The following is a 26,212-nucleotide window of genomic DNA, read 5'->3' as shown; positions in this document are numbered from 1 at the left end:
CAATTTAGATAAGCAGATGATGTGGAGGAGGAAGGTAGTAGTGTTCCCTTGGTAGACCTGAGACAGTTGTTGCATTTGTCTTGGATAAATACTGGAATTTGAACTTAGGTTCTTCCAGTCCTAGTTCAGCACCTCAGACAGAAGATTTTTCTTTCCAAATTAAAAGGTTAAATTGCTGGTCTTAAGGCAATTGGTTTCCCAATTATGAGTTAATCACTGATGATGATGAGTATACACAGAGGGATCAAAATTTAAATTTACTATCTAGCTTTGAGGGAGGAGAGTCTTTGAAACTTATTATCATGAAATCCAGCGAGGAAAAAGATGTGGCTTTCGATCAAGTTGGTCTGTGCAATGTACATTCAGTTCAGAAGGACTTTCGTGTTTTGATTGATTTGAGATGGTGGGAGACTTTGGGTGTTTCATAGTTCTTGGGCCCTGGTACTATTCCTGTAAAATTTAGGTTCCTCAGATAAAAAGTTAGTTAAGATACTTTCAGATTCTTTCTCTCTGTTCCTGTGCTTGAAGTGAAATTTATAGAAAAATAACAGTAGAAGAATTTTGCGTTGTTTCCATTTTCTTTATCTGACTAGCAAAGACAGTTACTTATGTACATTTAGTTATACAAAAATGAAGGAAATTTGTTCCTTTACATGTTAATTTTGATTTGTTCGGGGATTTTTAAAATCTTTTTTGAGCAGGTAGCAGAAGGAAGACAAGAAGAAATCCAACAGAAAGGACTGGCTGAGAAAAAGGAATTGCAGCATAAAATAGATGAAATGGAAGAGAGAGAGCAAGAGCTTCAAGCAAAAATAGAAGCTTTGCAGGCTGATAATGACTTCACCAATGAGCGGCTAACTGCTTTACAAGGTTAGTTACTAGTGGGGAAGCAACTTTGATTATTTGTTTTTCTTTTAATCTGTGAAATATCTTTTTCTTGGACTTCTGTTTACAGTACGGTTAGAACATCTTCAAGAGAAAACTCTTAAAGAACACAACAGCTTAGGTAGGTGTGATCAGTTTCTTGTTTCAAGCTGGTTTGCAGATTTTCTATTCAATTATTTTCATTGTAATAATCTTGTAGCCTAGGTGTCTGGCAAAAAGAATGATGTTTTACAGTTATTGCAGTAGTGCATTCTTCTTGGTATCACTTGTTAACATTGAAAGACAAGTGGCCACAACAGAATGCCAGTAGAGGGCACTGCTGTTGTGAGTGTTCAGGCTTCTGGTTCATTGCTCAATTTAGAGCTCTGTTTGCACCTCTCAGCTCCAAGATTTTGAAGGCTTTTTATATACATATATATACACACACACACATATAGATATAAAAGGATTTTTAAAATACATATACATACGTAATAGGCAGTAATTCTTTGGGTGATAGTAACCTCTTATATGTTTGAACAAAGAGGAACATGATCTGTAGTGCAGGAAAACACATTAAATTTTGCTTGTTTTGTTTGATTAGATTAGATACTTAGAAGGAGGAGATAGTATGAAAAGCCAGATGCATTTCACAATGCTGTATTTATAAAGAAACAAAACCCAAACCATTTTGCTTGGTTCCAGAAATAATACCCTTTCTTAATCCTAGGCATACAAGTTGACGACTTCATACCTAAAATTAATGGGAGCACAGAGAAAGGTAGTGTATCTTAAGGCTACCTTTTGTCTTATGGTTGATGTTTGAAGTTGAACAAATTCAAAATGTTCTCTTAAGTTTTACTTTGAATAATATTCTCTTAAAAAAAATGAAATTTAATTTGTCCACTCCTCTGACCAGCATATTTTGCTTAGACTTTCAGTCTAGGTGGTTTTGGAAAGTTCTGTAAAATGTAACAAACCAACTTGGAAGTCGTCGTCTTTTTTTTTTTTTTTTTCTTTTTTTTTTTCTCTTGTTTTTGGTGGGCTCTCACTGGAATCAGTAGGAGTCTACTGAATGATATCAGGCTTGTGACACAAGAAAGTGGAAAACTCATTGATTTTTTTTCCTCTTAATTTTGTTTTCCCTTGCAACACAGACATACACCATTTTTCTAGTAAATTGGGTATGGTAAGTAAAGTCAGCAAAACATTTTTTTTTTCTAACTATAACGTATGAAAAATGTGAGTATGTAAAATATATAAACAGCGGAAACTAACTTTTTAAAACTCAGCACTGTATTTATATAAAACATTGAACTAACTGTTAGGCTTTTTAAAGACAATTAGTTAAGCTAAGTATTTTAACTAATGTGTCTTAACATACACTTGAAGTTTTTTTGAATAAAATTGATAAGAATATGCCCAATATCACATATATCAAAGAATACTCCAGTTATGATTCTGAATTCACTAAATTATTCCGTTGGCTAAGATATATTTGACCTCTTACGTTAATTTTAAATTTTTCCTTGATGGAGCTTGCTTCAGCAATTGCTGTGTCTTGCTGGATAGCGAAAGCTCTGAGGAATGGTGGTAGTATCAGTTGGAAGTTTGGGGTACCTATATAGAGAACTCCTGGTTTTAACCAATATTCACAGTATTTAAGGATCACTATACATTTTTGAAACAAAATTTTAAAACACTCTATGCTCTAATTTTTAGCTTTTTACTTTTTTATTTGTTTTATAAATTAAGAGCTTCTTAACTAGGGAGACCAATGGCAATGTAAAAAAGATAATCATAGCATAACCTCATGTCTGGTTCTTATTTGGAGCAGGAGGAGAGATCTGTTAAACAATCACAGGAACTGTACAAAAACCTCCCCTTAATCTAAGTACTAGTTATCCCTTAAAGTCTTAGCATTTTAGGCACTTAGCTGTGATGCATGCTGAGATTAGCAAGCAGGAGACTTATGTTCCTAGTTCTCTGGACTGCCATACTTTGTTTTTAGATAGATTGTTCCATCTTCCTGATGCATAATTTTAGGTTGGTAATACTCTTAATGCTTGATAGAATGGTTAAGAAACAAATTTGCTTTTAATTTTTTTTTAATCTTCCACCCCACAAAATAGTAAACTTCTTTACAAAGCAAAATTGAGGTACTGTATAGGGATTGTGATTCTTCATTCTAACCAAGTAAACTGTAAAAAGATTTGGAAAGTTAGGTTGTTGGAGGTTATTAAAAAAACATGCAGTACTGTGAACGAAAGTAGCCTAGAGCTGAATTGAAACATTTAGTAAAACCTTTGAAGCTTCAAGTGCAAATACATATTGTTTTATAGAGAAATAATTGGTAACATCACACTAAATATGATATGTTGTTTTAACAAACACTATTTTGGGTTGTTGGTTTTTTTTTAAATTGTTGGTAGGAATGTCATGTTAGTTTTTTAAATACTGCTGTGTCTTATCAGTCTGAGTTTAAAAATTGCCTGAAATATTATTTCAAAATTGAATTCATTATTTGATTATAACAAATATCACCGATATTCACTTTTTGTCAAAGTTGAAGAAGCAATCCCTTTTTGACTTATTTTGGATCGCATAAGAGTCAAAATCTTATCTGGATGGATACATGAAAATAGAGATTCCTCCATGCTATGAGTAACAGTAGAAATTGTACTCAAACCTGGGAGTTTTAGGAAGCTGTCGGCTAATTTCTTTATGAATATAGACAGCATATAACTGCTCATTCAAGTTGTCTTTCTGTGTGTTTATACAGTCTATCACCTTTTTCTGTCATGCACCTACCATGCTATTATATTATTCTATATTTTAGCGTAGTTTTCCATTATTCTGTCTGTTGTACTGCATTCTTCTGTATCTCTGCTATACCTAACTGGTCCATCCACATTTCTCTGGCGTTTTACAGCTTTGCTGGCCTGTGGTCTTTTCATGACAGTCTGTGCCTTTCTGTATCTTCCTGTCCTTTATCTAGCCCTTGTAGAATGACAGATGGGCAGTAATTTTTCTCTGCCAGATTTTGGATTTTTGTTTTCTTGAAAGCAGCAGGAGGCAGTTACTGGGTTTTTTGCTGAGTAGTCTGCATTATTTTAGAAGAGCTAAGAATTTAGAGTTTATAATGTAGATTCAACAATTTCGGCAGTGAAAGAGGTTGTAGTTATTTTGCATAAGGAAAAGACTTCACAGTTGAAGGCAGATGTCAGAAATTAAAATTTTTTTTGGTGCTAAATAGCCTGTAAGGGAATAAAAAAAAAAAGTTTCCTCTATTTGAATAAAAAGGTATACATACCTTCCCTCTGCTCCTCGCCCCTGTCAGAGGAAAATTGTAAAACCATGTAAAATTAGTATGTTTTTTAAGATTCCTTTTGTCTCTCTGTCTCTCAAAACTTCACGTCAAGTCCTCGAGGTTTGTTTATAGTCATACTACCTAGTTGTTGCAAGAATAAGGATTTTACATTACTTCTTTCTGTGGCTGTCCCTAACATTAAAAGATCTGTACTCTTGAGTAGAGGAACTAAGAAGTCATGTTATAGCCTCTCTAGAGGCTTTTTATAACGAAGTGTATTAAGATGATGATAGTTAGGCATTCATTTTCTCTTATTCCACATAAGGAAATTCTGGTGCAGAAGAGAGTAACTTGCTTATACATCAAGCCACTGATAAATGTTGGGTTAGAACTGAGATATTTCAGTAAGTGGTATGTTTGTCAGTGAGTTGCACCACACCTGGCTTTCATGTTTAAGTTTTGTGAGCCATGTATTACGTAAAGAAAGATATGAGGAATTTGCATACAGTCACTCAGGATTATGTAAAAAGGCTAAAAAAAAAATAAATTTAAATATGGAAAGTAAATGTTATAGCTGTGGTGCTGTCTTTTAAAAGCCCTGTCCTTGTGGGTTAGAAAAAGGTTTACTTTTTAGAGTAACTTTGAAATGTGGTAAAGCTTGGTATTACAGATTGGATCTTAACAGCTAAGATTCTGGTATCACAAGCTAATGATTGAACAATTTTGTTAGAATGTAACACATTTTGTCTGTTTAGGTACTAAAAAGCAGCCTTTTCAGATTGCTAGACTCTTGAGGCTAAAGGATTTTTGAGATTCTTTAGAAAGGAAGCATTAGCGCCTTTTTACTTGAAGAGATACAAGATTCTGATGGAGTTGGGAGCTGATCAAGGTCACATGGAAAGACTTGGGCAAACCTGGGAATTGAGCCCAGTTTTAGGATCTCTACTGTAGAACCATCCTTTCAAAAATTGTTGTTTCTGTGCAGTGAAACTTTGTGTAAAAAGTAAAGGGTGATATTCAGCAACACTTACCCTCTTGAAATGAAAAGATTTGTATTAGATATGAAGAATAAACATGAAGACTAAAGAAAAATGTATTACATGCTAAATAAAAGCTAATAAAAAAAGCCGAAGAATATAGGTTAAATAGATGTTTCTTATTTCTACAGTGCTTTGATTTGGTATTTGCAGTTATCCATGTCTGATCATGAATTAACAAATGGGAGGAACTAGAGGCATCAGTGCTATGGAGTTGCATGTTTCAGTAGTGTATCATCTGTATTCTATATTTATTGTGATTTAAATATCACTTATGTGTATTAATCTTTTTTTGCCAAACATGCGAAGTTGCCAATGGAAATTTAGTGGAAATCATTTGTCACAACCTAACCTGAAAAAGCAATACAGCAAATGCCAAATGCAGAATGTCTGGACTTTTAATAATTGGGTATTACTAAATTTTGTTAAATAAAATGTTTTGGTTTTTTTAAATAGCTTCTGTTGAGGTAAGGGGCTTTTTATTATGCTTAAGAACTGCTATTAGATTTTATTATTTAAAAGTACCCCTTGAAAATGCAGATAAAGTACTTCTTTCTTCTAATCAGTTCGAAGAGTAATCTGTTTTCTAATATCACTCGGACATCATTTCAATTATGTCTTGTCTGCTTGCATATTAACTCAGATTTCAAAAATTCACTGTAAATATACAATTACAAATATTGTTGATATACCTTTCAAACTTTTTGTTGCATCAATTTGAAAATAAGAAGATGTAAACTTAAGTGTTTCTTTCTTTACTAGAGCACTTTCTTTCAAAGAGTGGAGGGGACTGCACTTTTATTCATCAGTTCATAGAATGTCAGAGTGAGTACAAGAGTATTCATCACATTTGCTTTAAAAACAACAGAAAACCCAGAAAAGGTGGATAAAAGACAGGATTTGTCACTACTATTTAATATTTCTGTAGTAGCAGAAATTTTCTAAGCATAGGATGGTGGCACTGTGATATTAAGCAGATGCCTGTAGTAGTAAGATACCTTTGCTCTTGCAAAGCGATGATCACATTGTCTCTTCTTACCAGTTAATCCATTATTGTCCTCTGACCAATAAAAGAGTGGTAATGTGCCACATGGTGTTTAAAACTGAGTGTAATTTTTCACCTGTTACAAATTAAGAAGTTGAAAGCCTAACAGTTTAAGCACACATCACAGAGAGCAGTAGGACAGAGATAAGGTAATGATGTCTTTTCTTCATTTCACATATCTGTAATTCATTTGATAATTAAAGGTCTTACACATTCTTCAAATCAGTTGTTGCAAAGAACAAAAAGGAAAACAAGACCTTAATTTTTATGTAGAAATATAAGAGATTCTTTTAAGAAAAATAGAACATAAATATGCAATACCAATCTTGAGAAAGACGTGCTATTCTGGAATAAAAAACATGTTTTTCGAAGCAGATGGCTTTTGAAAATGAGTAATGAAACAGCGCAGTCTGCATATCTATAATTAAAGAAAAACTTAAGATGTTAATACTTTTTGTCCACTAAGAGAAAAAAATCATTAGGATGAAGAGAGAAAAGTGCTATTAAACTTCAAAGAAAACTCCTTTGTAGCATAAAGAATTATTTTTTACTTAAGAGTTTACAGAAATTATGTACCAAAAGTTGAGCAGAGAGAAGTATTTATAAGCAGAAATAAGGCAGTTATGTTGGTTTTTTTTGACATTATGCCCATTGGACTCTACCTTTCCCTTTTCAACTTCAGTAAGGAAGTGTAGCAGACTTGTTTGACTTTAGTCCTTGTGATATGGATTGCAGTGCTATTACTGCATGACAGGATACTGCTAATGTTTGTCTAAGAAAATTTAAAATATTTATTTGAAAAAAATGAATTACTTTTTAAAAAGTGAATGACTGGTAGCTGTCTTCTGTCAGGTTGAAATTTAAAGTAATTTTAAATTTTGCAAAGACCTTGTATAAATCTTCTTTATTCAGTACATAAAAATGAACTGAAGTTAAATATTTGAGTAAAAATATTTTTTTGTCTAGAGTGAAAATGAAGAGCACGTGGAATGATGTTCAAATACAAATTGGTTGCCTGTTTTCATTGTTTGGATGTTAGCTTATAACCTATTTTAGCAAAACTTGTATTAGTATCACCTCTGCAAATTAAACGTGACCAGACCTGTCACTACTGAGAAGCAAAAGTGACCATCAGGATTTAGTAAAAGATTCTAACATGCAATTGAAGTAGTAATAAGAGAATAAAATGAAGATCAATTTACTTATGCCTCCCTTTGAGAGATTGAAAGCTGGAGTAAAGACACTGTAAGGCCTCGATTGCCTCATTTTTAAAAGAATGAATACGAGTTCAAAGGGTTCAGTAATCTGCATTTTTTGCGACAGTGTAATTTTTTACTATCTAATCAAAACCATAAAAGATTCCAAGTCAGCAACTGGTGTATTTTATCCTAGACTGAAAGTTTGCCTTTTCCAAATTCAAACATGTTTAGTCAGGCCCCACAAAATCATAGGTTAAAAAACTGCAAACTGTGGCATCTACTATTTTCATTTTGTAAGTAAGTGCTACCCTTCGGTCCTACTCCTGCTCTTTGCTCTCTGCAGCAGTGAGGGTTGGGAACTAGTGGGGAGAAAAATCATAGTTCCAGAGATTGCAAGGAACTGGAATTCCGGAAAAGACATGCAGCGAATACCACTGGAATGGAAAAGACATGCCGCAAATACTTAAGTCTAGAACAATATCATAAAGATCAGCAATACTGAGAGAGTACTATATGATGAACTATACATTATGCTTTTTTTGCCCAGAGGTTTAGGTATTGGGAGAGGAACAGGTTTATTATTTAAAAAATAATAATACAAAGAAAAAATCCTAGAAATAGGAGTCACACACTGAAGTTGTGTTATGTAGGGTTTGCTGTTTTGTAATAGAAGCAGAGGAATTAAAACTATAGGATCTGCAAACCATAGGAGAAATCTAAAAAGAAAGGAGAATTGAGACAACCATACAGTTTGTCTAGAAGAGAAGCTTCTGACTTGTGCTGGTACAGCAGGGAAAGTGTGCATCTCCATAGTTCTGGGGAAGAAGGACTTAAATTGGGAAAGCACAAGCAGAGAAATGAGGAAAACCAGCTTGAGTCAAGAAGTGGAGTATGTAAGATAGCAGAAGGAAAATTAGATGATTAAACAGTCTAGTACTCTATAAAAACAGTTGCTACAGAGGTATAGGACAATTCAAAGTGTTATCAGTTAAGAGCAGTCAAGACCTGTCAAGGTACTAAAGCTAGAATTTTTTTGGTGGGGGAGAAATGACAGGACACTAAATCTTACTTGCAATGCAGTTTGAATGCTTAACTTAGGTAGCATTGTTTGTAAAATCTGGCTTCTGTAGGTTTTAATATTTTTTATTTATTTTTATTTTTTAAGCACAATATGGCTCACAATATCATCCAGTAACCTGTCCTGATCTACAACATCTGTAGAATGTTAAGAAATCTTGCTCTGAATGATCTGGAAAGTCTGTTACTTTCTGATCATTACATCCAGTTCACTTGTTGCTCATTTCATCATTTTTTTTTTTTTTTAGTAACCACTGGTGAAAACCCGTGACATCAACAGCAAAAATCATGGTGCTTCTTTTTGATTAGTACACGATATGAGTTATTACCAAAAATGGTGATGATGTATAGACGAAAGAGAGATTTGGTGCCCTGCTAGCTTCCTATCTTTTACTCCAATCTGACTCTTCTTCATTTGTGTGGGTTTTTTTCCTTGTTTTGTGATTTTTTTTTTTTTTGCATTTACGATTTTAAATGCAAGTCAATTTTTGCTTTTTTACTAAGTTTTTGATTTTTTTTATTTATCTATCTAAAATGGAGTTTTTGGATGGATTGAATGGCTATTTTCAACTTTTCCATTAATTTATGACCTGCAGGTGGCAAGTGAAGTTAAAGCTGCTCAGTATCACTTTTTTCAGATGGTTTGAAATTTGTGTGCTGAGGGCTGGGTTTCCTTTCATTGGTCTTTAAACCTGGCCTCCTTCAAAGAATAATTTGATACAAAAACATAAATATATTGGGGGCGCGTTATGTAAGTAATTGTTGTAATGTTAATGGATCTTAACTATTATATTACACATGGTGACAGGGAACCTAAATCTAAAACGGAGTTCTTAAATTGAAAAGATAGGAAATGCTTAAAAACCCCAAAGGAAAGCTGCCTTTGAACTGCATTCATCAGCAAAAAGAAAGAAACTTTCATAAAGATGAACTGAAACCTTAACTTCAAAGCAGATTGGTTCAGTAAAAATTATTATTTATTATATGTATCAGTAACTCTTTGCTTTCTGTTAAGTAGTGACTGGATAGCATGAAAGTAAAGATTATTTGTGCCAGAAATTAAAGCCAGGATCCTTACCCTAATTTATATTTTGATAGCCAAAAATGCACATCTTGACTCAGGGAAAATGGGGATTGATTTAAAAAAAAAAAAAAAAAAAAATCAATCAAGTTTATGAAGTTTCCTGAAATAGTAATATGAAAAGATGCAGAGATCTGAAGAGGCAAAGTTTTAAAGATATGTCTACCTTTACTTTCTGATTGTTGTCTGGATTCTGCCATTAGTGACTAGGGTGGTAACAGAGAGCAGAATAAAATTCTGTTTAGTTCAATAACATCAACATCCCATTTTCTGTTTATTATCTAAATATACACAGATGTGTTGAAGTAAACTATTTTTTTGTTGGCTTTGAAATATACTAATGCTAGCATTCTTAAAACACAGAGAAAGCTTACTTGTTTTCGAAGTTAGAAGAAATGTCAGCCACCAAGTGAAAAATACTGGCTGTACTAGCTTTGGGTCACACTGGGCAAGGGAACTTGTGTGTTACTGCTGAAGTTCTTTGCTGAAGAAGTAGCATCAAGAAGAAAAATTTTGTACAAATTTTGAAATTCATAATTGACATTAGAAAACAGGAAGCCACCATGGAAAAGAAAAAAACCATTATGTCTGCGCATTTTTTTAATCATAGGAATTGAGAATTCTTAAAAGTGTAAAAAGCTGCTGCAAAGTTTCAGTTAGGAAAAACATCCAGGTTGAGAAGATTAGTTTCTTTGGTTTGTACTATAATTATTCTGGTTTTAACAGTTACTGAATTGTGAAAACTCCAAGATTCAGCAATTCATAATGCTAAGTAAGTTTTCTTCTGTAAACTGATTATAGAAGCCTATTTTAAGCTAACAGTCTAGCATGGATGAGGTGTTACCCCTTCGGATCAAGCAGTTGATAGCTACTTTGAGTGTATGTGTTTTTGCATTCAGCTAACTTTTTCAGACATATGGGCAGAATTCCTCAGCTGCTTTCTTGCTGCCTTCCTCCCTGCTTCGAGTCTCAACTGAGTCCTGGAATAATCACATATGAAGATTTTTGTTTAGATTTTTTTTTTTAATGGAAGAGAGCTCATGATATCACTCAGTAACTCTTCACTTGTGGCTGCAGTAACTTGATTCCCACTGCGGTGCCTTCCTCAGCCTAGGCACAGGGACTCTCTCCAGCTCTGACGAACTCGAGACTGTTCTGAACGTGGGTGATGAGTGATCTCCTACAGTTGCTTGAGACATGAAGCCAAGCCTGAAAATCCAGTGTGCCGTTCAGTGTGTTTCTGAAGCAGTATTTGTCAAATGTTACCAAAATGCACGGCAATATTTGTAGATAAAAGTAGATGGAGTGAATATCTCTTTTAGACTGGTTTTTCTGGCTGGAGGGTGGGGGGGACAACAGGAAAAGCTTTTGGCCATGCAAACCCTTCTTCAGACCTCCGGGGTTTTTTTGTCTGAAAGCTTGACTACTATCTAGGGTTGAAAAAGATATCTTCCTGCAAATCTTGTCCTTCCTCTGGCTTTAGATTGTCATGGTTACAGCAACATGCCATCGAAGGAGTACAGAGACTTCTTCACCTTCAGAGCTACTTGCAGCTGGAAATGCTGACTGAAGCTCCTTTTTTTTTTTTTTAATTAAAAATTTGAAAAGGATTTATAGTCATCCACCTTCCTTAATCTTCACTCTCCTGTATGTGCTGTTCATCCAGTCTCCTCTGCGTCTCAGTTACCTGTTAATATTACACGGGGTAACCAGCAAACTCAGTTGCCTGCCTGGCTGTTAGATGTCCAGCAGGGAGACTGCAGAGTGGAGGCAGAGGCAGCTTTAAGCCTGGTCTTTCAGTGGATGTCAACAGCTTTCAACATTGTCTAAATTGCAAGATCTACTGCGTAGAAATTGATCGTGTGATCTGTAAGATATGTGACCCTCAATTTTGTGTGTTGGCATCACTAGGCGGTTCTTAAGGAATTTGAAATAATGAAATCTCCTCCAAAAAAGTAATTAATAAGTGGTTCAATAGTTCTTTTAGTATCTTTGATTAATCCAGACCTGTTCTTCCCTTGGTCTTACTGTCTGCCTTCATGTCCTAGCTGGGGTTAGGATGAACTTAGCAATCTAGTTTCAAATTCCATGGTTTAGGTTTTTGTGCACCTGACATATATGAATAGACTTTGCTGTGAATGCTATATGTAAACTCAATTTTTGTGAACCTGAATGTGGTGCATGCACAATTTTTTGGAAGTTTGTGCAGCTCTCAAAGTTTTAAGCTAAGAAAGGCTATTTCTGTGTACCTTTCATAGGCAGTGTTAAAGCTGTTGTGATGTGGAGGTGGCTTCTCAATTGCTGTTTTACTGTGGCATGTTTCTAGATTTCTGCTGTATCGGGTGGATATCTGTGTCAGGCAACTGGCTCTTAGAATTCCTTTTTTTGATAACTAACTTGAGAAATGTATTAATTATTTATTACTCCCAGTTAGATTTTTAAAAGTTCATAAAAATTAATTTTCCTAATTTCTCATTAGTGAACTGAAGCATTAATAATATAAGCTAATAAATTGCAGAAGAAATAATTATGTACTTTATCACAAAGTTCTGGTAGACTTGTGTGCTCTGTCTCATTATTCCATGCCAGAATAAAGTTTTTGTTCAAGCCTGAGTAGGAAGTAATATTATCAGCTTTTAATTTGGTCATGGAATGTAGTCTACGTAGATGCATGCAGGGAAAAGCTTGCTTAATTTGAGCTTGGAAAGTAACACTTATTTTGTTTGGCAGACAAGATCATAGATGAAGGACATCTAACCAAAGTGGAAGAAACAAAGCTTTTGAAAGGTTAGACTTCTGGATTATTTAACTGTTTTTGAAGCATGTTTTTTGTGTCATTTCAGTGCATGTTCTGTCTTAAACTAGCAGTTTGAGTTTTGTTGAATACTTGCTTAAGAAAAAAATCAATAAAGGGAAGGTATGTTGTTTATTGAACTCTGCTCCAAATACTATTGTAGGGTAAAAAGATTTAAAGGAAACAATTTTTGAAGATTGAGTGCATGAAATGCTAGTCTTGGTTTTTAATGAACCCTTGCCTGAATGTGCACTTTAAAAAAAAATTATAATAGTTTTTGTAAATTGATTTAAAACTTTAGTGCCTGCAAAAATTTCAAACCAGTTTTTGTTTTTATTGCAGGACTAAATAGAAATAATATTTGGTCTCATTTTAAGTTTTAAATAAAAGTGTATTTCAATTTGACTTCTTCCTAACTTACACCCTCATAACTTCAAAATAACTATTAAACTCCTAAACGTGCCTTTCCTAAGCAGAATGTATCTGTGTATCTCTATTCTGTATAAAACAAGTAAAATACAAGAAGCTAATTAGGAAAGATTTCTCTTGTCAAGGAACAGCCATATCTTACAGGGCCAAAATCAGGAATGCTACAAAGTCTGCAGATCAGTATTTCCTATGTGTCTAATAATGTAAGATTGTTTGGACTTGTAGGCTGACTCCACTTTTGTAGCTTTTTGTTAATATCTAGACTTACTAACTCATTTGTTTACCCTCTGTCCTTCTGAAAAGTATTATTGTATTGAATAAATGTTAGCTTGTTAAAAGTACTGGTATTTTAGAGACTTTTCAGTTTATCTTCTCTTACCTCAATGTATGAAATTGCACCTTTGATTTGTTTCTGTATGTGAGTAAGCTATAGACAACATGCCATATTTGGCAAAAGAATGCATACAATAACTGTAACGTAACACTTGGATGCCAGTTATCTTGCAAAGCGGTGAGCTATTTTTAGTGTTTGTTAATATATTCTAACTCATCAAGTAAGTATGATGTCAACACATTTTAATATACTTCATCATTTTGTCTATATTCAGCTCAGCTTTATTATGGGAAATAGGGAGAACTGCTGTGAAATAATATAGTACAGGAAAGAGTTTTGTGCTTATGACTCTGGTTGCAGAACAGGAAGCAGGTTTCTAAATCATTTCTCTTTTTGATTTCTGCTGTCTCAGATGTAGACACTGATGCATCTTTCCTCTGGTGCCTAATCCTGTTCCATGTTTCAGGGGGAGGAGGACAGGAGGGAGGAAGAAGCTGGTGTACCCGAGGGTGGGTGGGAGGGGAGTCTGAGGGGAGGTGGGGGAAGAGAGCATTAAGGCAGCAGTTGGAACTTGCGCTATTCCTCCCGTTTCGCACAGAGCAAGAAAGCTGTGTTTCCCATGTATGACCAGATATGGTAAAGTTAGTTGGATACAGATACTGCTCAGCTTAGTGCTTCTGGATTGGCCACTAATATAAACGACATGGGTGAGGCTTTTAGGATATACTTTTCTTAATACTTTAAAAAGAATGTATTACTTGGTTTAGTAATTGTTACAGTTTCAATGGCAATCTTGTGAGCTTGATTCTGTATGCTACATGTAAAATGCTTTGTATCGTAATGTCTTTAGGAGTAAGCTTCCTAACTAATATCTAAAAACAGGCAAGTACCTTTTTTGTTTTAGCAAAGAACCACCCCCAAACATCAAGTTTTTAACTACTCGAGTCATTATGAGCTCTGAAGTCATGAGAGAGATGTTTGGAATAGCTGCCAGGTCTGAACCCCTAATGTGCTTTAGGCGTATGGGTGCTTTCCCCTTCTTCCTCCCCAGTGATTTCAGTTACATTAGGATTGGAAGAGTTTGGCTCTTGATCAGCTGCTTTGTTTGTACTTGCCTTCTTGAGTTTCATGTACAAATGGATGTTATTCTGGCACAGAAAACTAGAAAACTTTTCATGTTAGATATAGAAAACTCTTTTTTCTATTAACCTGTTTGTGTTTTGTAATCTTGCTAATTTCCCTGTGTTGGTGCACAGGTTGTCTTCAGTTTTTGCTTAACTTCTTTCATTTTGGGGGTGATTAGTTTTATTTATTCTCTTGTTATTTGAAAAAACAATGCACACAAGCTTTCTCATTACTCCTTTGGTTTTTTACATATTTTCATATATTAACAGTATTGGTATAACAACACTTGATTTATTTATTGCTGTGCACCTTTCCATGTCCTGGTACTTTTTTGTTGCATCTACAGTATCTGTATGTGAAGAAACTATTTGTGTTCACTGTGCTTTTCTGCATGTATGGTAGAAGTAAAGTCTGTACACTGGGAATGTTGTAATGATGCCTTTTTATATATATCTTTCTACCTGGAACTTCAGACCCAAGAGTAAACCTCTGTTAATCTGTAGGTGGGCAGCAATGCTGCTGTCAAATCAAGGCTCTGCATAGTCAGCCAAGAAGGACTTCATTATGTGTAACCTCACCTGCATGTTGGTGACATGGTTCCTCGCTGATAGACTTACTGGGTTTGCCCACACCAGAGATGGTGTGCCTCTCTTAATGGACCTATCAGAACTAAACTGGAGTGGTTATTTTAAAAAAAAAAAAAAAAAAAAAAAAAAAGATTACAGCCTCATAAAGTATTTAAACTCTGAGTCAGGGATAATTCTGTGTGGGAAAAGGATGCACTAGTATAATTAAGTCCACTCACCTTTTGAAAATGTCTGGTCTCCATTAAAAATCTACAACTGGTAAAGAAACCCAACCAAACAAAAAAACAAAACAACTGTGTGGCTTCACTAAGCTGCATGTAATAATGTGGTGAATTGTATATGAACAGGTACTTCATTAAAGTATTTTTTGCTGGAAAGGATATAGACTGCCTTCTCTTAATACGATTTGAACTGAAAATTCTTTTTAGAAATTAGTGTATTAATTTATATTGCTGTGATTCTTTACTGGTTCATATGACACTTCTTTTTAACAGTACGTATATACAAGACTTGTTGCTATTATTTTATTTGTCCAAAATACTGAATCACAGTTTTATTCTTAACAGCAGTTTCTTTCTGACTTGTTACAGTGTCTGCATTGTTCTAGTTTTCTTTTCTTATTTGTTCCCTGATTGAATCAGCTTTTGCACAGAGTTCCAACTGGCAAGAATACAGCTTTAACAAAAGTTCAAGCTGTGCATGAGGGAGTTGCATCCCCTATTAGATGCAAGGCTAGATTAATGACTTTAGTGATGCTGAATCCATTTTAGCCCAGATTTTCAAAGAAATAAACAACCACCAGGTTTTTAAGTGTTTCTTCAACTAAGTTGTTTTCTATTGACATTTAGCAGTAGTTAAATAGATGTATAGAAGAAATTATGATTAAGAGACTGAACAAAGCATTTACTGATTGTAGTTGATTTTCCTTGTCTCTTACAGAGAATCAAGCAAGAGTCAAAGAATCTGATTTGTCGGACACTCTTAGTCCAAGCAAAGAAAAAAGCAGCGACGACACTACAGGTAAGCATTTAACTGAGGTTTCTGTGACATCTAATTAGTTTGAATTAAATCACTTGATCACAAGCATTTTCTAAAAGAGTAGAGAAGGTGTGTATTATGCAGAGCCAGATACAAGTTCAGAGCAGCATTGTCTATTTTGCAACTTCCTGATTAACTGTTGTAAAGTGAGAATAACGTAAAAGCTTCTCTTTGCTTAAAGAATGCATATAGGAAAGCTGTCTGCAGTCTACCTGCTTTCTGAAAAGCGTGGGTTTGGTTTTTTTTAGATGCCCAAATGGATGACCAAGACCTAAATGAACCTATTGCTAAAGTAGCTCTTCTAAAAGGTAAACAAATTTATTTTTGTAAGTTTACATGCATAATCTGTATATATATCTTTTTGCCTACCTGTTTTTTTATTAAATGTGCATTGAAGTACAGTGCTGAAATTCAAATGTTTTAATCATAGTAGTATGGAAGAGTTGCATTTAAATATCAATAATGATTCCCCTGGGTGATGTGATATAAAAGCATATTTCTGAGTGTTAGTGTAGAAATAATTTGTGCATAAAGCTAGTTTCTGCACTGACCAACACTGTTCTGGGAATTTACATATTATAACTTCAAGTAGAGTTGAGAAATAGTTTCAGCATACACTTAAGTTAGGGCTAATAGCTGTGGGGTGGAGGGATTCTTCCATCACTGACATGTTTTAAGCATTGCCAAATTTTGCTTGTATACTTTCTATCACTGTCAGAAATGCTTCTGTTAGTTTGCACCTGATGGGTTAAAAAGAAAAATCTAAAATCTTTTTTTGGTTAACACAATCAAGATTTGAATTTCCTGTTGTAACTGTATGAGAATGATTGCTGAGCCTTAGCTTTGAGCTTCATAGCTATAAAATTAAATTTTTTTCACTGCTCTTTGCACTGAAGGCATGTACTTAAAACTTGATTAGCAAGCTAATATTTACATATTCATGAGCTGAAAAAATTTGTGGGATATTAATTAGCTATTACATTTAGCATACTGAAAATTAATTATTTTGTGCTTTATGTACAATTAGACATTGGATAAGATCTGTAAAATGATGCTTACATTGGGATCACAGGTAAAAAGAATGTCATTTCTTCATGGTTCCGAAAGACAGGAAACCATAATGAAATTTAGGAGACCTGTAAAAGAGCTTTTTTTCCTGTAATTGTTTACACTTCTCTAATTTTATGACAGAAGAACTTCCAAAAATTGCATGTATTATATGTGTTTCCAGACAGCAAAACTAAAATTGAGTTTGATATTTTCCACTGGATATCAATTCAGCAAAGTAGTTTAAAAAGGAGTGTTTGAGATACTGAGCATGTTCCATTTGGGTTTTGTTCTAATGTCTGCAGTTAATAACAAGTATATTCAGTGACTTCCTATGTTAGAAGGTAGAATCTGGTGATGTTGTTCGTAGTGATTATGATAGTCTTGGTTTTGGTAATAAATTTGGGTTTGGCAGCAAGTTTTATTTGAAAAAAATTTTGGTTGAAAAGCATGATGTTCATTATCAGAACTTTTAAGTCCAGAATGAGATGCACATTAAGGAGTTTGCTTCCTGTGAGCGTTGTCACTTGCACAGAATTCACAGCTGGAACAACCCTTTGTATATAAAGATTACAGTAGAGAAACTGAATTCAGCTCCTGTCAAAATTATTTTAGTTCTAATTCTTACAGTTCGAAGATAGCCAACTGAAGACTTCTACTAATTGGCTGGATTTCTTAGTTATCTTCTGCAGACACATTAGAAGTACTCCATGGACCCCTCAGGCTGAAAACCACTGATTCCTGAATTTTCCTTATATGCAAGTGAAATCTTCCTAAATTCTGTCAGAAAGGTTCGTTTAACAGCCCAAGACCAAGATAAGGCTGCTGTGAGCATGCTGCTTCCTGGATTAGAACAGTCTCATGTCACAGCAAGGGTCAGGTGTAGTTATACTTTCTCTGTCCAGGGTATATTAAACTGGCAGGGAGGGTTAATTGAACTGTTAAAGGATTAAAATCAAGTTTTCTGTAGTAACATAGAAGCAGGTTTTTGCTAATGTGGATGTTTTCATTCCTTCACCTATCTTTACTCAGTTGAAGTTTTAAACCATAACCATTACTGAACTTTTAAGTGAATGAGTAGAAAAATACCTATTTGCATAGACCGCTTTGCTATTGAATCGCATATTGCAATTAACTAAAATAATTGCAGTAACTCTTCTTCTCTTGAGGCTATTTATGGGCATTCCTATTTTGCTCTCATGAAACCATTAAAAAATATCTGTACAGTGAATCATTTGTGTTTTTTATGAAGAGCCTATAAACCTGCAGTTTTGTTTGAGGTTTTGTCAGAGAGCTAGTTCATATGCTTGACTTTGCCCTGAAAAGGATCTTATTTGCCACAGAAAGACTTTCAAGTGGATTTGTTATGTGGTCGTACAATTCAGGAAGAGTGAGAACATTTCTGATCTGGCAGCTGTTTGGAATGCGGAAACAGCTGCTGGAAAAGGCAGTGTTCCTTTTTGTTTAACTGTTGGAAATTACAAAAAAAAATTAATGGAGCAAGAAAATGATGAGACTTTCAATTGCTGTAGTTTCCTCCAAGTGTATTTTCCATCAATAAATTTTGAGTGCATTCAGGATTTGTTTCAACTTTCTACAAGTCAGAATCTGGCAAAGAGGGGAAGGGGGAAAAGCTGTCACAAATTAGTAGAACTGCCTTTTTTTTTTTCCTTCCCCATGAGGTAAATGACTTTATTAGCCATTAATAACAAATTCTATTTAGACAGGCTGTTTGTGAATACTTATTGCAAAGTTAAAAACAGGTAAATGTTCAACAGATGGAAAGAAGCAATAAATGTCATTGGAAGGTTAGTAATCTTGTTCTTATCAACTTCCTTCCATTTTCATAGTAACTACAAGACTGATCCATGGAATCTTAATAAAAAGTGTTTTCAGTTGAGGGTTTGCTGAATAATGGTAGTTTACCTAAGAAATTTTGAAAATCAGCAATGGTCTGTTGATTCAGAAAGTTTGGGAACCATTGTTTTATATTGCAATAGCCAGATACCTTATTTAAAATATACAATACATTTATGTGGATCTTATGAAACTGAAGAAAACTCGAGGTTTTAATTATCTGACTTCATCTGAGTAGTCTGAAAATAGTCATCTGAATAACCTGAGAAATCTTGCAAAATTCTGAAAGTGAACTGCTATGAGACTTGGAGAAATACCAGCCTACTCATAAAATTGCTTCCACAGGCCAGGCACATACAGAGAAGGGATCAATTAAGACCACAGCCTATGTGTGGTTCTGTATCATCTCTGTTATCAAAACCAGAGTGTAAAGGCAAACATATAAGCAGACCTCTGTTAATATCTTCATGTTTGTAAATATTAATTTTATCTGAGTTTTGTTTTTCTTTTGGTTTTATTGAAATTTTATGTTACAGATCCTAAAATTGCAAAATATTCCTTCACACACCATCATATTCTTTAATGATTTGGAAATGGTCATTTTTCCCCAAAACTGACTCATGGGTTAGACTCCTTTTTTTGAGCCAGATTGAAGGAGAAGAAATTTTCCTGTACTTTGGGAATGATTTGTACGGATCATGCTAATTTTTTTAACAATTTTAAATAATTGATGTTAAGGGAAACCTCACTGTGAGTGTGTGGGAAACAAAGTGGTGTTAATTAAGAAAGTTTCTTGTAACATGGCAAGCAATCTGATCACAGATTAAAATTTTCCATGAGCTAGAATAAATGAATGAGGGTTTTCAAACTGTTGTATTTGACTTTTTTTTTTTTTTTGGCACCTTGTAATTAATGATAGAATTCCTTAGACTTGTCTGAGAACAGTTAGTCCAGTGCTGAATACTTCTGGAAATTGTTCAAATAGTTTCTTTAATTGCAGCCTTTTATATTGGTTCTCAAACCACGTTTTTGTGATGTGAATTTGCTTCTTGAGGAAACTAATTCTAAGCCTGATGATATTTAGTAGTTTTGTTACTTATAAATAGAGCAATCCTACTCACTAAGGAATTTTTTTCAAAACTAGAGTTAGCAGGAAAATGATGTTTGCTTTGAACTAAAAGACATTAAAGAAATTTTCGGTTTGGGTAGGACAGAAAAGCTGTTATTTTCTTGTGCTTATGTTTCTTGGCTTTTTGATTTTAGAAGTATGTCAGGCATATGGAAATTCCCCTATTGCATTTGTGTAGGAAAGAGTTTTTTACCTTGATTGTGCCTTTGCTAAACTGATTATGTTGTCCCACAAGTTGAGTTCCTCGTCTCCTTTGAAGCAGCATTATCTTTTATGATGTGTGCTTTCACTGATTGGAAAACACTGTCCCCCAGAAAGTTCATTTAGGGTGTCTATTGTTGGATTAGGGACACTGCTTCTTTATCAGGCATGATTTGAGCATAATTTGTCAACTTCCTCATCCATTTCTTCTGAAGAGTCTCATTAAGGAGGGTTGAAAGTCTAATTGCCCCAAGTCTTTATCCATGAGAAGCTAAGAACAAAACATGTTCAGTGAAGAGAAACTTGGATTTGGAACTCTAATAAACTGTACTAGAAAGTATTTGGATGAAATATGTAGTCCTCTTTGTTCTTTCTGCTCTCATAATTCTGTTCTGAAAAAGTCTAAGAGCACATGTGTGCCCTCAGCTCTACTCGATCCCACAAATTCATTACTGTGAGAATACAAAAAGCATAGCCTCTTTTCTTAGAGGGATACAGTATGAATACTGTAGCATGATTTGATAAACATTTTTTTAATTAAGAAAACAGCAGAAAAAATTTATTTACTTTATTGGTGACATATACAGTCAAATATGAATGTCAAAAGTATAATAACGAACTAAACTGTAGCTTGTGTTTATTTTTTTCTTATTAGTGAAAGGTCCAGGCAACCAAAGTAATTTATCTTTTGGGGTTTTTATTCTAAGCAGTGTGCCTTTATCTGAAATCCATATGGTCTGTAGTGGTCCATATGGACGGTAGGCATCTATTAATGAGTTAGCTGTGTAACACACCTAGCTTTTTGTTTTCCCTCTCCTATGATGCACGGCTGGACTTTTTTCACTGATTTCCTTCCTCTACCTTTCTCAGCTAACAGACCTTACATCAAGTTTTAGCCCTCTGCCTATATAGTTTAGTAGTGCTGTTTGTGCCTATTGAAAGATCTGTTTCCACACAGACACTACTTAAGGAAAATGTAGTGAATGAGAGTTTCCTGGATCCAGTTCTGGCATTGCAGATGCCTGCAGGCTAGAGTGTTGTCTTCCTCCCTGTTACTGCATCTAGTTTCTAGTGTGTGCCTGTTAGAGGACACTGCTATTTAGTTACAAATACTTATTTTTCCTCTTTTAAATTCCCCGAAAACATCAGCTTTAAAAGTATTTAATTTGCCTGTGACTGCAAGTTGTGACTTATAAACCCAAGAGGTATTTCATATGCATTTTAGCTAATACAAAACTTGTGGGGAAGAGCAAATGTTTTTATTTAGAGGTTAAATAACATGCGTAGATATCCGATTGTATTAAAGATATATCTGATATTTTAAGACACAGTGAAAAAAAATTTGGCAAACAAAATTTAGCTTAGTATTCACTAGCCCACTAAATGAAATAAAGAGGGTGGACTTTTCTTCATTTTCTTAATTTGGTTTTAGGAAATTTCCCTAAATTATTCCTTTCCTTGTCATTACGGTCCACAGAGGTAGAGGGGGAAGCCAAGCCTTGCATGGTAGCAAGCTGATTGGCAGTAGCAAACCACTTCATAGCAAATCTTTGCATAATCTCTTGCAGCTGACTGGCATTAACCAGCCTCAGTGCGTGGCTGGGTCTGTAAGTGTGCTGGTATGCTGCCTGCCAGGGCTGGTACGTGCTGTTAGGAGCAGGACTGTGGGAGGGTGGGCTTGGGAGGTAGGGGATGGGATGCAGGATCAGTGCTGATAAGCATGTGCTAGGAGAGAGGGTTAGAGGAGCTTCCTTTTAAAAACAGACAAGTTGTAAACACAGTCAAAGATTGTCTTATGCTTGTTGTTTGTTCATTTTTGTCTGTCCAGGAATCCTTGCCAATCTATACAGTGTTTTTAAAACCTCTCTAATTCTTGTTTGTTATTTCTTCTTTTATACTGCATGTTATATATGATGAATGTTTTAAAGTTTGCATATGTTTTCTTCCTTTAAAAGTATATTAATATTTTTGCTAATATTTACCTAACCCAGTTCTGAGTTTACTTTAACTAACTTCAGATGATTTGAATGAATGTTGCCAGTCACCACATGGCAGTGCAAAATAAACTGTTGTACAAATTCACAATTTAAAGAAAATGTTCTTTTATCAGATGAATTGCAGGGTGCACAATCAGAGACTGAGGCTAAGCAAGAAATTCAGCAACTGCACAAGGAGCTGATTGAAGCCCAAGAGCTAGCTAGGACAAGTAAACAAAAATGCTTTGAACTTCAAGGTGAGACCCAGATCACTTGATTGTGTAGGGTATCCATTAAAATTGTATTTATCAGGGAGTCTTAAAAGGGGGTCCAATTTTGCGGACTGTCTGATAAATTTGTTTCGTCTTCTGCGCAGAATGTGAGAACCTTTTGCTTTTTTTCTAAACTATATACAGTCCAATTGAGCTCTGACTTTTTGGTTCTAGAGTCTTCTCAGAGAATTGAATACATACTTGAACTCCATGTATTTCATCCTTATATAATATATTAATCTACAGATATTTATTAATCTGTATTTCAGTCAGGTAATGCACATAATGTAATGTGTTCAGTGGTAGTTCTTTGTTTAGATCATCCTATCAGATATGTAGCTGTATCATTATCCTCAGCAAAACTGTGGGTTGTTTTTGACAGGAAATAGTATAGTCCAGTTTAATTGCTTATTGTTCAGTGTTCTTTATGGGGTATATTTACAGATTTTTTTTTTCCTCCCACACCTGTTTGCATTTAGCACACATGGAGTTTTTGGATGAGGCAACAGATTATATTAATTTCAAATTAATTGTAATACTACCATAATAATGGAATGATGTCTTAATATTAACTTTTTATTAAACTACTTACACAGTTACTGGCTTTGATAACTTACTGAAATAATATGATTATTTTAATCTTTTCAGTTAAGGGGGAGTTTTGACTAAAATTTATTACACGGCTGAAATACTTACGAAAACTTTTGGGCACATTTTCACTTTCATTTATAGCGCTATTGGAAGAAGAGAGAAAAGCGTATCGAGTGCAAGTTGAAGAATCTAACAAGCAAATAAATGTTCTGCAAGGTAGGAATTTTTTTTTTTTCACCCTGCTCTTTAGGGAAAATATATAGCTTTGGCTGTTTCCGTGGCATCATAAGCACTAATAAAGGAAAACATTAATTGAGTGTATGTTTTAAATCTGATTTCTTCCACCATATCTTTGAATTTTATCGTGACATGTTTCCTGTCAATTCCTATGGTTCTAATCATAACTTAGAAAATGCAAAAGATGTAACCTGTAACAGATACCTCTTCTCCTTCCTCTCTCTTCAGTCTTTCTCAGCTTTGGATGATCCAGGGCTTCTTACTGTGACTATTTTTATCTTCAGAGCACTCAGAAGGTTTAGTCTTTTTTTATGCTACTCAGTCTCTTTACTTCATTGATAGGATCCTCTTAAAGAAGTTTTTAATCCAGATCTACATCCAACCTCACAGCACGCAGTAGAATTTCTGCAACAGGGACACTTTTCTGTGCTTTTAGAAAAAACAGTATGACCAATCATGCTCTTTTCAGCCCAAAGTAATCATAGTGGAATGGTATCCTGTGATTTACTTAACTTGAGTGTTACATATTCTGTATTACGTTAATTTGTTACCCTGTGCATGTGAGTGACCTCATTGGTCAAGAGGCTGTCTAGCCTTAAAATCAATATGGGCTATATTGTGACTTCCTTAGAGCAAGCATTAGTTTGAACATCTACTCAGCCATTGATTGTTATGAAGCTTGTAGGAGCTTCATACCTTGGCATCTCTGTCAGCATAACATTTGCTTTGGACCCAAAAATGGTTGGAAGGCAGATGAGCAGGCAGGCAGATGGACTAACAGTCCTCACCTTCTTAGGAAATCAAAATAGCTTTAGCCAGTTAGTTTATGGGCAGTAGTTTGTTGTGGAATGTGGTACTTGCCATATACCAGTTAACACTGAGAAGCTTATATAATCGCGATGTTTTATATAAATGTCAGCAAATAATGTTTATGTTTTCTGCCATTGTTCCTGTAAGAAAGAGGAGCCTTACATAATACCCATCTTCAGAACAAGAGGAGCAATTTAATTTTGACTCTTATCCTGCTAAGAATGAAAATTCTCCAAGTAAAAAATGCTGTAGTGTTAGAAATTAGAATTTGATAGTTATTTTTATGCAGAAAAAAGACATCTTTTTCCCTCTCAAAAAAGGAGAATCGAAGTAGAAGCTTGACAGAGCCAAACTTAACTGCAAGGTGCTTGTTTTCAGCTCAGTACTTTCTGGGGTTTTTTTTGTTTCATGAACCCTTCTCAAGTGAGGTCTTGCTAATATTTCTTCCACTTCTCTCTCCATTGTAGTTCAGAATGTTCTGACGTTCGTTGTATGCCTGCTGCTTCCCAAACTTTTGGGGCGTGACACATCTCACAACTTGGGAAAAGTTGTCAATATGTTAAGATTCTTTCTTGGCAGTCTCTGTGAACTGTAGTGGAGAAAAAAAATCCTGGCAGCTTCATGCAGTAACATTTCTTGAAGTATTTTCATGGAATCAAAGTTTCAGGCCAGCCCGTGCTACATGGCTTTATATGTTTGTCATAGAGAAGAGAAGGTGCCACAGAAACAACTGAGATCCTGTCTCTACGTGTGAAGTTCTTTAGATGAACAGATAGATAAGGCAAGGAAATTCAAGTAACTTGTCATTACTTATTAAAAAAAAAAAAAGTTAAGTGTTAGTTTAGATGAGGTAATGGCTTACATAAATAAGAGATGTAATGGAAGTTTTCTTTCTAATTGCCCTTTCAAATTATATCCAGTGCTTCAGAAACCATTCCAATATTCTTGGTAGTGATTTTCCTCTAAGTTATTTCTACAACTCCATCAAACTTTAGAAACACATGTATGTGTTTGGATTTTCAGTCATACTATGCTTGTTTTCATGCCTGAACATTTAAAGGGAGAGTTGTTCATCAACAATGCAAACAGAAGGAAAAAAACCCAAATTTCTTTGAAATACTGCCATTACCGAGAAGCAGGAATTTAGCTTGGCTTGATAAAGATAATAATATCAGGAAGGTATGGTTTGAAAAAAAACATTCCTTTGCTCGCACCTGCTATGTTAGCAAGTTATAATTCTTGGTGTTTTAGAAACATGTGGGTTCCTAGCATACTGGTTTGGTAGATTCAAGGTTTCTAATGTAAGGATACATGGAAAGCCAATTTATTAATATGTAATGTGTTGTATTGCTGCCATGTTGTTCTCATCTACTACTTTGCTTGCTACTCTGTTAGTATAAGCCTGTAGAAACTATTTCCAAACAAATGAGATGGTAGTAAGCCTCATGTTGCTCACGTATATTAAAAAATCCATCATGCTGCAAATGTCTTTGTTATGGAACAGATAGACCATTTCATCTTACACAGAATTGCTGTGAAATCTGACTTACTGTTGTCTATAACAGCTCTTATGTATTACAATATATAATAAATACAATATTTTTTTTCCCCATACTGTCTTTTTCCTCCAGAGTGTGGAACTGGGTAATTTGTAGGTTCTTTAGTTTATCTAATGAGCTAAATGTCTTGCTGGATCCTGTTCAGAGGAGAGGAGAAAAAAGTTGCATTTTCCTTCTTCACTATATCAACTAACAGCAAAGTTTCTAGATTGTACCTGTATATTAATTCTACCTATATTACTACTATATTTGAACTCTGATATGTGTTCTCGAAAAAGCAAAACAAAAATGCTGAGCAAATTAAACATTTCGCTTCCATCAGTCAGGGTTTTAACTGTAATTTTGTTCCTCTTTCTTTCATACTTCCTTTTCCTCTGTGCTGTACTTTTTTTTCCAACTGTTGGCACTGGATTCTATGTGCATGTGTGTTTATAAAAAACAGTTGCACTCAAAAAAATGTGTTTAGTAATGAAACAGTTTTGAATGGGTGTAATTTATAAGGTTTGCTCCATGCAGAGATGTAAAATAGCCTAGCATGTGTGACTGCTGCACATTTACAGTAAACTGTAAATGCTTAAGGACTTCTGATAGTTCAGTATATTAGGTGCAGCTG

The 26,212-nt window shown here is 34.7% G+C and overlaps 1 protein-coding gene across 38 annotated transcripts in view; it reads left to right on the top strand.

Annotated features, from left to right (window-relative positions):
- Nucleotides 1–26,212, top strand: part of SLMAP (sarcolemma associated protein) — an 88,841-nt gene that overhangs the window by 50,389 nt on the left and 12,240 nt on the right. For 4 of the 38 annotated variants that reach the window (XM_075053194.1, XM_075053195.1, XM_075053192.1 and 1 more), the window contains exons 11-19: nt 702–870; nt 956–1,006; nt 1,595–1,645; nt 5,974–6,036; nt 12,344–12,400; nt 15,822–15,902; nt 16,169–16,228; nt 22,265–22,387; nt 23,135–23,209. In XM_075053194.1, the coding sequence (XP_074909295.1) occupies nt 702–870; nt 956–1,006; nt 1,595–1,645; nt 5,974–6,036; nt 12,344–12,400; nt 15,822–15,902; nt 16,169–16,228; nt 22,265–22,387; nt 23,135–23,209 (730 nt within the window). Of the gene's footprint in view, nt 1–701; nt 871–955; nt 1,007–1,594; nt 1,646–5,973; nt 6,037–12,343; nt 12,401–13,817; nt 13,878–15,821; nt 15,903–16,168; nt 16,229–22,264; nt 22,388–23,134; nt 23,210–26,212 lie in introns of those variants that run through there. The other 34 variants (XM_075053198.1, XM_075053200.1, XM_075053196.1 and 31 more) reach the window with 21 other exon arrangements.

The sequence above is a fragment of the Buteo buteo genome, chromosome 21 (assembly GCF_964188355.1).
Source record: "Buteo buteo chromosome 21, bButBut1.hap1.1, whole genome shotgun sequence".
NCBI classification, from domain to species: Eukaryota; Metazoa; Chordata; class Aves; order Accipitriformes; family Accipitridae; genus Buteo; species Buteo buteo.
The sequence above is the reverse complement of the archived record's forward strand: the minus strand, read 5'-3'. Positions and strand labels throughout refer to the sequence as shown.